This window comes from Rutilus rutilus (assembly GCF_951802725.1).
Source record: "Rutilus rutilus genome assembly, chromosome: 24".
In the NCBI taxonomy this organism is placed as follows: Eukaryota; Metazoa; Chordata; class Actinopteri; order Cypriniformes; family Leuciscidae; genus Rutilus; species Rutilus rutilus.
In genome coordinates this window covers 23,794,357-23,806,383 of record NC_140228.1, presented here as the reverse complement: position 1 = coordinate 23,806,383, position 12,027 = coordinate 23,794,357, and the positions used below count along the sequence as shown (strand labels likewise).

The window sequence follows — 12,027 nt, the reverse complement described above, 5'->3', positions numbered from 1 at the left end:
TTCATGTCTTCTTGCACTTAAACGGACAAATTCACAAAAAGTTTCAAAAATGGCCATGTTAGCGAGTATCCTAGTAAACATAGTCGGTTATGTCTTGAGTGAACATTAACAGTAGAGAAAGATGTGTACTGGTATTAGGGATGTCCCGATCCGATCCACGGCATCGGTATCGTGCCGATACTGGCCCAAAATGCTAGATCGGATATCGGAGGGGAGAAAAAAAAATATCCGATACCTATGATCCGATACCCATTAGGGGTGGAACCGTGGAACGGTACGTATTCGTACTGAACGTACGTTCGGTGCATGGATTTACACAGAGAATACACGGTATAAAAATAAATAAATCTCGCGTGCACATTAATTAATGTAATACGGAACTAACGTTACTGTTAGATACGCGCATATGCGGGTTCTTTAAGGACACCTAATCTGTAGCCCGCCTTAGCTCTGAACGCGCGTCTATATCGCTTCAAACGCTCACTTTATCATTATACGCGCGCGGCGCGTCCTATTCGCTTTGGACGCGCGAATGGATTCAAACTGTTCAAGCATCGAACTAGACGCGATAGACGCAAATTTGACGCTAAATGAACAGGCTGCGATGTCAAGATTGCAATGCTGGAGTGTGTGTGAGTGTCACAGAGAGAGAGGCACGGGCGCGATCGAACAGTGGAAACTGGAAACATAAAAACATACTCCGTCATTTTCATATGGACATCATTAAAACTGCAAAAAGTGTTTAGCCTACTTATATTTGTGTAAAACACAACATTGTGCTTTTGTCAAACTGTAAACTCTTGCCAAACTGTAACTGTCACCCATCCAAAATCACACACACACGCACACGCACACACACACACACACACACACACACACACACACACACACACACACACACACACACACACACACACACACACACGCTGTTTAAAAGCAAAAATGATCTCATCTTTTGGACATTCATCATTGCATTGGTTTTCATTTCTTGTCCTAAAACATAGCACTAATCTGTTTATTTTGAAGTTACACATTCTACATTGAATAAAAAAGAAAATCAAACGTGTTTTTAAAAGTAGTATTATTTTATACAGAAATAAATTATTTATAATTCAGATGAGAATAAAGTTAAAGTTAATTAAAATTTTAAGGAAACAAATATATTGATCTGAAATATAGCAAATTAATTTTAAATTAATTCAGGTTACCAAACATATCTCAAGGTCTTGAATAAAGGCTGGCAGTCTTTCATTATCAACTGTTGTTGTGGACTATATACTGGAGAAGTATAAGAATTTGAGTGAGATGTTTTTATGTGGCTAATTGAGCAAAGTGCTTCCATTATATTTTATTATTATTAGTATTAGTTCAAGAATAAAATAAAAATATCGGATTGATATCGGTATCGGCAAATAGCCAAAGCTGCGGCATCGGTATCGGTATCGGAAGTGAAAAAGTGGTATCGGGACATCCCTAACTGGTATCAGTGTATTGGATCTGTGAATTAGGTCTTAAAGTGACAGCAGCCTAATATTTCTGCTATACTGTCTGGGTTTTTAATATTAATCAATACTGTATATATATTTACATGTATATTAGTTAGGCTAGTAGTTTGAGCTGTCGTATCAACATTGGAATAGAGAATTGTGAATTTTCACTGGTATCTACATTTTTGGTGTCATACCTGTTTTTGCAAAAACAGTTTCATGGCCGGTAAAACAAATATTTATGACTGGTACATTTTCTCAAGTCACCAACCATTGGCAAGTGTGGCAAAAAAGGTAGTTTTACGCCCTGATTGTGTCATTATCACCTCAATATCGGAACTGATGTGGACTTAAAATAGCACCTTGTGGAAGTGTACAATTGTTGACATTTATTAAAGTCTGCATTTGTAAAGCATTTTACTTCCATAATGTGATGTATTTATTAAAATAAATAAATATATAGAAAGGCATTCCTTTCTGATGCCTTAAATACGAATGATGCCATTAGGTCATTTCCAGCGCATAACATACTGTCAAGCCCACATTATCTTCTGTAAATGTTCCTAAAGATCCTCCACATATCCTCCTTCATCCCATTCTTCCGGAGGCCAGACCCTCAGACTGTCCACAGTTCATTTTCTGCTTTTGTTGTCCAAACCATTCAATAAAATGTAACACACTGTGGTCATATTGTCCTAAGTACCTCCTGTTATGGTTTCCCCCAACAAAACATTTAGCTGTGTAGCTTAACGATGTAGTCAATCTTTTTTTAAAACGTACTTTACCCCTGATGAACTAGCCGTGGAACATGCAGCTCTGACACTTTATAGGACGTTTACTTTAATGGAAAATTAGGGATAATACAAACATTAACTGTGCTTAAAAGGGTATCACAATTAAATCAGGAGAGGCTAATGCTGCAAGGTCATACAGGAAATGAAGTCCATATAAGAGTAAGAAAAAGTGCATTAGAGGGTCGCTCTAGACATGCTGCCCTTCTTTATAGCATCTTAAGTCTTTATGGAATAATAGTCTGTATTGAATCTGAACTTTTTATGAAATATAATAGTGATGACAAAGCTAAAGTATAATGTTTATTTAATGACTAAAATCAAGGAAACAAGCAATACATGCTTCTAGATATCTCGTGTACCCTTGTGAAAAAGTACACTTTAGCACACTTTTAAAAGGAGTACTTATCGCAGAAATAATAAACTTTAAAGTGCCCCATTATACTTTTTCGAATATTACCTTTCATGTAGTGTGTAATACAGCTGTTTGTGAATGTTAAAGGTCTGCAAAGTTTTAAAGATCAAAATGCACGACATTTTGATCATTGCCTTTAGCAATTCCAGTCTCACTTCCTGTTACAAACCTACATAACATTGTAAAGAATTTGCATAATGTCAGCCTATGGTTTTCATTGGCTGCCCGTGAACAACGTCTACTTTGCCCCGCCCTCAAACCCTGAAGTTGTAGCTGAAGCCTGGAAGAATTTGGTGTTGTCGACATGGTGAGAAGATGCTGTTTTCTGAGCTGCGAATCCACTTTGCATGCACTTTCAAAGGGTGAGGACTCGAATTGATATGGTAAAAACGACACCATCGTTACAGTTAAAATCACTGCGTGTACACGTGCTGAGGAGCTGAAAATTCAGATAGGGTAATAGGCATTTGGTTTCCAATTCGCGCTGTAAGCGCTAGACCAATCACAACAGACTGGGCCGTCTGACCAATCAGAGCAGAGCAGGCTCGCGGAAAGGAGGGGTTTAGAGAGACTGAATCTTCAAACTAACCATTTTCAGACTCTGATGTGAAATGTATATTATGAGAAAATTCAAGTGTTTTTTTGACCATTGATATATGTAAACCAATTGTAGGAGACCTTTTAAAACAAAATTAGAAACCTTTAAAATAGCATGATAGGGACACTTTAAAAGAATATACTTTATTACAATCTGAAAGCAATGTTTTCAGACACTTAAATGCATGTTAATTACAATTAAATGAAAATGTACTATAGTTAAAATTATATTAAGTGCAGTTAGCTCATTTTTAAAGTGTTTTTTGACCCACTTAAATAGGACTTTATGTACTATATCACACTGCATTTACAATTATAATCAAGAACTTTGTGCTTTATCTGCACAGTATAGTTTTTCTAAATTATACTTTTAAGAATTGAAGTACATTAGAAATGCACATTCAGTACAATTGAGGACACTTCAAGGTCAGGAGGGTCAGAATATGTAAATTGTATATATAGTGTGTATCAAAAAAGCAACTGCTCTATTTAGAAAACTGTCGGGAGTCTAGTTAAAATATATATTTTAATAATATTGACAAACTATATAATTATTCCAAACACAAATTATTTTGGAATACATTTTTTTTTTTTTTTATATGCCCACCACAACAGTGTGTCAAAAATGTTAAGTTGCTATCAATATTTTTTTATTTTGGTTTAGCACTAATTGAGGCCCATGAGGAACAGATGAATTCTAGCTAACTGTTCCGTCTCTGTAACCCAGCCTTTGACTCTTTCGCCCACTATCCAATCTGCTACCTAAAACCTATCCAGCCTTATTGTTTTTTTCAGCGTTGATTCTGAAATGGCAAAGATCTCAGCAGGTTCCACCTCATCTGCCATATTAGGAAAGTACAAGTTGTGACATTTAATAACATTGTGGTCCGTGAGTCATCCAGAATGTGTGTGTGCACTATTGTGTGTATAGGTGTGTGTGTTTGTCTGGAGCAGCATATCTGTTTCTCAGAGGCATCAATCTCAAAACTCTCAGAGATTACAATGTGTCATTCTCCGCTCACAGACTGTAAGTCGTTCTCAATATCTCATTCTAGCCATTCCTAGGATTAAGATTGGTATCAATCAAGATAATTATCACTAAGACTGTGACCAAAATAATAACAACACTGCAAGTTCTACGGGTACCTGAAGAGTTTGAGGGTGACCGTTCCATAGACCGTGGCAAACCCGAGCAGACGAACCCATCGCAGCAGGATACAGCGGAAAACACTCGGCTGGAAGTACAGAATCACCACCTGGAAAACAACAAGCAAGCACTCAAATGGAATATGCATTTATTTGAATAACTAGGTGTCTATTTATTCAGACGAGAAGGAAATGCTTGCTGCAAGATCCCTGCTGTTTTGTCCTTGACTGATGGTTAAAGGATAAAAAAGTTCATTAAAGTTCAATATCTGAAGGTAAAATGTGTAATTTCAGAATTGCTAGAAGCACAACATGGAACTGAAAAAAGAAAACATAAATTTCGGTCACATTTTAGGGTCCAATTCTCACTATTAACTAACTATTAACTACGACTTTTCCCTCAATAAACTCCTAATTACTGCTTAATAAGTTGTTAAGTTTAGGTATTGGGTAGGAATAACGGATGTGTCGTCAATGTTGGTGCTAAGTAGTTGTTATGCTAATTCTCCACTGTGTTCTCTTTGATTATTAAAAGAGGTTTCATTTTGACCATTCCTTCGTCGTGCGCTTCCTTGATACAGCCACAATCGTGACAATTAGTTTATACATTTATATTAATTGCAATTACTGTCAGGTTTGTGGGTGAGGAATGAAGCGAGGACTGAAGATGGGTCTTTATTCATCAAAAAATAAAACAAAACAGACAACAAAAACTACCCAGAGGGGGAAAACAAGACAGACTTGACTTGACTTGACTTGACTTGACTTGACTTGACTTGAAGCACACAGCAGGGAAACACAGTGTACGTACGACGACGAACCAGCACAGGACTGCAAACACAGGGAGAATAAATAGGGAGCAAACAAGGCAGGTAACGAGGGAGGACAGGTGACAAACACGCGGAGCATGGATGTCTGAATCCCGACACAGAACCGAAAACCAAACTAGACCGACGTGCCGGGATCCAAACACCATGCCCCGCACACGTAACGAGGCACGTAGGCTCGAGCACGCTCGTAACCGTGCGCTCAGACAAAGACGAGACAAAACCGGGAGTGTCAGAGTTCTGTCACAAAACCAAGAATTGAACTAGACAGAAGTGACAGAACCCTGACAATTACTTGATCTTAAACGTGCTTTATTTCACCCACTAACTGTGTACTTTAGTAAAAAATATAATAAAAACATAATGATTTAAAATATAGGCTACTTTAAAGTAAAACTTTTCATTTCAAATTAAAAGTCAAATGCAAATTAAAGTGTGTTAAGAAACAGTCATGAATGTGTACTCTAACTCTTTGCAAATAAAGTTTTTAAAAAATATACTTTTTAGATTCGAAGTATACAAGTGCACACTCAACACAATTAAGTGCACTTTATCAGAAGGGGGATATTTTTAGCAACTAACGGCTTACATTTTTTGCGCCTAGAAAACCATCAACCCCATCCTCAAAATTACATGATTTTTTTTTTTTTTTTTTTTACTTACTGTCTACCATACATTATGATAAAAGAATACCGTAACTGAATAATCACAATCACGCATTACAAAGACCGGTTTAATGTGTTGGGATAGAATAAAGTATTTTAACTATTCAATCAAATTAATTACATGTGCTGATTAAATAATTGCTATTATCAACATATTTCTATTTGCTGAAAAAAAAAAAGCCCAAAATTAAGATAATGAAAATACATAATTGTGGCAGAAGAAACACATCTCGCATCATGAGTGCCACATTTTTAAGATGCTGTAAAACTGTCTTGAGACCTTTGCATTGTGTTAAATTCTGTTATGCTTTGTCAATTTTTATAGCGGTATTTTTTCAATTAAACTATTTTATTAATTTCTTTTTAACTGATTACACTAAAATTACATGTGGAATATTTGAACACTGAAAAATACACACAACATATTTACTGTTTAATTTGTGCAAGGAACCAATGGATTACCAACACCCTGTCAACAGCTTGTTTTTTTCTTTTCTGGGGACACATGAAAGTGCATAAATCAGAAATTCGCTTTTCATTTCTCTGCTCATCACTTACATCAAGCCTTCAACCTATAAAAAAATACAAATAATCTCTTTGATGTGACTGTGATGTGCGCTTCCATTGATCTATACATCCATCATACTTATCTGCCACCGTTCTCCAAACAAACCCGTCAGATGCCAAGGAATCTAACAGAGAATTCCAGCACATCACAGCACTTCCGTTGCATCCACAGAGAGAAAGAGAGAGAGACACTAAAGGTGAACTGTAATTGAAGCAGAATCTCACAGCTGTGCCGCCAGAAACCCCCCTCTGTCCCCCCGCGCGCTGGCCTCCGCTCAATCTCTCTATGTGCAAACAGCGATGCGACGACGCTCTGTGTAATCTATTAACAACAGTCTGCTCACTTCTCAGGAAGCTCTATTATTAAATTGATTATGGAAAAATGATTCAGAGCAGACGAATTGCTCCAGCACAGACTCTTCTGTCATAATTAAGTTGAGAAAAACTGATGACAGAGTCTAAGATACATCCGTATGGGGCTCATGCAGACCCCCACAGCTCCCTCACACATGAGATGACACTAATCTTAAAGGATGGCATGAGCGAATAGTGAAGTTACACATCATCATATATTTATTTCTGCTATTTAAATTCAACATGAGAAGCAGTTCGGCATTTGCAACTCATTTAATGTTGCACAATGTGACATATTTTGTAAGAAAAATGGTGGATTTTATTTTATCCATTGAGAATTGTAAAAAGTTGTTTAATTTTGATGAAAGATCATCTAAAAGCCCTAAACATACAATAAACTCAACATTCAAATTAGAAATGATGATATTTTTGTGATTTGTAAAGACGTGCATGCAGGTTTACAGAAGACAAATTTGTAATGTCAGGTGCATAAGCTTATTTCATAACAGAAAACACATAATACAAACTCATCTTGTGTTTTTCAGTCACACATCTGAACCTCAAACAGCTTAGACAGTAGACACTGACTTTGAGTGGTACATTCATTCAATTATTATTATTTTTTTTTTAAATAGACAATATAATATATAAAACCACAAGAAAACCTTTTATCAGCCTTAAAAGAAAATATATGGCAGTATTTTTCAAAGCATTGTGTCATTGTGGCTGCAAGTCTTTCTTTCGCATTTACACACGTCACCAGCAGATGTCACCTGTGTTTTGAGCGCTTTGACACAGTAAATCATTTTGTGAAGTAAATGGTTGAAGTGATTCAAAGTCTTCCATCACAATAGCTCCTTGTCAATTGTCAGTACTATTTTATGGCTTCTTTTTCTTTCATTTAAAGTGTTAATTTAACCAAATATGAAAATCATCCCATAATGAAAGCCATCTTAGGTGTATATGACTTATATGAGTCAATCGGAGTTATATTACAAAATATCCTGGCTCTTCCAAGCTGAGTGGTAACTGAGATTTTGAAGCCCAAAAAGCGCATTCATCCGTCATAAAAGTAATCCATACGGCTCCAGGGGGTCAATAAAGGCCTTCTAAAGTGAAGTGATGCATTTTTGCAAGAAAAATATCCATATTCCTAACTTTATAAACTAGAATCACTGGCTTCCGTAGGCAATTCGAGTTGCGGCTGAAGAGTGACCCTTGACCTTACGCACAACGTAATGACGAACGCAGAAGCGCAGAGGATAGAGCAAAACAAAACACCAGTCACGAATTAGAAGTCTAAAATGAGAATTTTTAAAGAGAAATGTCAGAGGAGCTTGAGATTGTTGCTTACACTACTCCTAAATCCTACGTCATACGCCGGAACTCGACTGTCTCATGAACACGCGAACAGACGTTACCAGAAGCTAGTGATTACTAAGTTATAATTGTGGATATTTTTCTTACAAAAACGCATCGCATCGCTTCGCTTCAGAAGGCCTTTATTAACCCCCTGGAGCCGTATATATTACTTTTATGATGGATGGATGCACTTTTTTTGGGCTTCAAAATCTCAGTTATTATTCACTCCTATTACAAAGCTTGGAAGAGCCAGGATATATTTTAATATAACTCTGATTGTGTTTGGCTGAAAGAAGAAAGTCATATACACCTACATGTAGGATGGTTTGAGGGTGAGTAAATTAAGGGATCATTTTCATTTTTGGGTGAATTAACCTTTAATGTCAGTTGTCATCAGCATTTGCACCAATTGTAACAATCACACCATTCGTTTCCCAAAAGCAACGTAAGCCTAAGTCGAATTTGAAACTATAAGCACTAATGGTCTCAACAATCTTCTTGGGCTTACAATGCTTGGGAATCAGTTCCAGTATAACAATGTAACTCTCTGCTTAATCACCATAGTATGATGAATCGTTAGAGAAATTAACTAGCTAGTCACAACAGTTTCCAAACACCATATTAACACGGACACATCTCTGTCGCTTGACCCACGATTCATTCACTAACAAGAAACTAACCACAGGTTGAGAGCTGTAGTTGTGACCACACAAGTTTGCAATACTGTTTGCAAAAATCCTCTGGAATTAAGGTTTTGGCATACACTAAATTGCTGAACTATGTTAGTAACAACAGAACTTGCAACCTTAGGGCCGGTGTGGTGAAGAGATGAGTCCCACCGCAGAGATGAGTCCCACCTTAGGACCCAAGCAATCCGATTGGTTCAAAGCACGTTTTATTAATAATCTCTTAAGTGCCTGGTTACAAATCAGGCAAAATCACTTTGCAAGTCTTTTGAACTACTTTATGATGACCATTCATGTATTTTAACTTATATGTTTCATACTGTAACCGAAGCTATAGATTGTGATATTAAACATTTCTCGTTTTGTTAGCTTAAATTTACAATTCAATTACTATACAATAGCAGTCTGTCTTTCTCTAAAGCTGTGAACTGTGTACTTTGAAAAGCATTAAACAAAAAAATATATTACTTTATTATATTAGGGTGGGACTCATCTTTATGGTGGGACTCATCTCTTCACCACACTGGATTTACTAACAGCTTGTGGCAGCGCAAACCATCTTTTGTGTTAAAAAACTATTGTCAGAATTTACTAAAGACAAGTAGTGAAAAATTTGCACTGAAAAGACGTGGATAGGATTATTTTTGCATATGTATTTGTAGGAGTTTCCCTTTCAGACGCAAAATGTGAGAGTATTTCAATGAATCATGCAAGGTGATTTACTAAGGTGTGTGCTAGTCAATTTACTGGTATTTGCACCATTATTTAACGCCCAAAAAAAGCATGTCTTAAACCAGACGCTAATTTGCTCTGTTCTTGGTAGATTGTGTTGTATTGGTCATTATGGAAATGATCTGACTGTGTCCGTGTTCTTCAATTTACGCGTCGTCAGTAGATCACGCACAGAACTTTCCACTCCCAACTCGTGAACTTTCCACTTGCCCTGTTTAGTAAATCTAGCCCATAGTTTGCTAACGATGCTTTCAGGAAACTGTTGATGAACCCAATTGACTTCCATAGTATTTTTTTCCAACTATGGAAGTCAATGGTTTTGGTTACCGACATTCTTCAAAATATCTTCCTTTGTGTTCATCAGAAGAAAGAAATCCATACAGGTTTGAAACAACTTGAGGGTGAGTAAATGATGACAGAATTTTCATTTTTAAGTGAACCTTTCCTTTAAGACAAGGCCAAACATATGGCCAAAAGGGGTGTTTCATAAAGGCACGGTAGCAAAAAGGGTCAGAAAGGGTAAAAAGGGATGTGAAAAGCTAAACTCAGATAATTGTAATGACCCCTTTAAATGCACTTTTACCGTCCAGTGGGGCAGGAATGTGTTGTTTCAAAGATGTAGTGCCTCTGTGTGTGTGTGTGTGATAGCTGTCTCAGGTCCAGTGACTAAAGTGGTGTGTGTGTGTGTGTTGTGCTTGTCAGGGGAGCATCCAGTCGGCCAGCTCTTAATTAGAACTGGGAGTACCACACGCCTCCAGCAGAACTCTCAACAGTTTTAACCAGTCACTGACAAACCATGCAAAACTAACACTCTACACCTTCTCATAAATATCTGATGCAGAGTAAACAGCACTACTTTCAAGGGTTACTTCATTGTCAGCGTAATATTCATCTCAACTATAGTGACATCACTGTTGAAAGATATGAAACATGTACTCTGTCAGGAGTAGTGTACTACAGGAGTGACTAGAACTGCAGCGTTTCAAAGGCCTTTAATGTGTCAGGACACAATTCATTACATAACACAAGTATGCACTGCATCTCAGCGTTATTGCAGAAGGAAGCAAGACCTAGCATTAACTGTCGTCATCTATTCAGTTTCCCTTTTCAGGTCAACTAATATGAAGCAGCAGTTTGAAGAGAAACTTGCTGAGCAAGTGAAAGTTAGTTAGACTGTCAACGGGTAACCTGAATAACATAGCCGATGTAGTGACGCAGAAATTTAAAGGTAACTATGTTGCCCCCTTCAGCAATGAAGTTATTATCTGCCAGACCGATGAAAGGAAGCACATTAAAACTGTACACTCGCTTGCAGCACACAGCTGCATTTGTGTAATTAAAGTATATTCCAAGTATAGAATTCTTGCATAGTGCATATGTAACTGGTCCTACTCGACCCGCTCCGAGCGGGATTCAATTCGGCAGGCACACTAACAAGGAAGCTAAAGAAAGACCGCAGCCGCTAGCGTCAATGAGGTTTGAGGTTTGAGTGAGGTTTACACGGACAGCTCTTACTGGCCTACGTCCGTTACACATATTGTGTTGTATACACTGCATACTTTAAAATTGTATGTGAATTCTATAAACATTTCAAACAGTGGAGCTGGTTACGTGATGCAAACATCAAAATGTGTTATTTACAAATCATGCACTATGGTAAAAGTGTTTTTGGGGTTAAAACATATTGTAAAATAAAATCATTATTATTTTATATCTGCCCCTGTAATCATAATTTGTGTGAAAAGGAATTGAAGTGATTGGTGTTTTACTGCCTCTAGTGTTTATTTAAAGGGATAGTTCACCCAAAAAGGAGGCGAGACTGTTTGATTGCCGACATTCTTCAAAATATCTTCTTTTTTGTTCAGCAGAAGAAAGAAACTCACACAGGTTAAGAACAACTTGAGGGTGAGTAAATGATAACAGAATTTTCCTTTTTGGTTGAACTATCCCTTTAAGTTGGAAACTGCAGTTGTATAGATACGTTTTTGCATTGATCCATCACCCAAGTGTTTTCTGCCTACTTTTTCATGATGCTGCGTATTCGGAAGTTCCACTTATTTGATGGACTGCTCACGGCATACTATATTATGGCATACTATATAGTGTGGATTTGGATATGTGGAGCATTTATTTGCCATTAATCCAGTTTTGTGTAAAAATGTCTTAGTATTTTGCATCTAGATGAAATGATGACATCTCATTTATTTGTCACACTGGAAATTGAAGGTCAAACAAAACAGTGCACTGTGGGATACATTAGTGAAGTTAGCCCTGGTACATTAAACAGCACATATTTGCAAATATTGCAAATAATATCCAAACACAGACAATTCCCACGTTGTGCTCAGTCTCCAGTAAAAGAAGTACGATGATATGCCATTCTGAACATACCCATCAT

At 37.1% G+C, this 12,027-nt stretch overlaps 1 protein-coding gene across 2 annotated transcripts in view; it reads right to left on the bottom strand.

Moving 5' to 3' along the window:
• The window catches only part of gpr158a (G protein-coupled receptor 158a), a 90,550-nt gene that overhangs the window by 11,199 nt on the left and 67,324 nt on the right, over window positions 1-12,027 (bottom strand). For both annotated transcript variants that reach the window (XM_084398656.1, XM_084398655.1), the window contains exon 6: window positions 4,437-4,546. In XM_084398656.1, coding sequence (XP_084254782.1) covers window positions 4,437-4,546 — 110 coding nt within the window. The remainder of the gene's footprint in view (window positions 1-4,436; window positions 4,547-12,027) is intronic.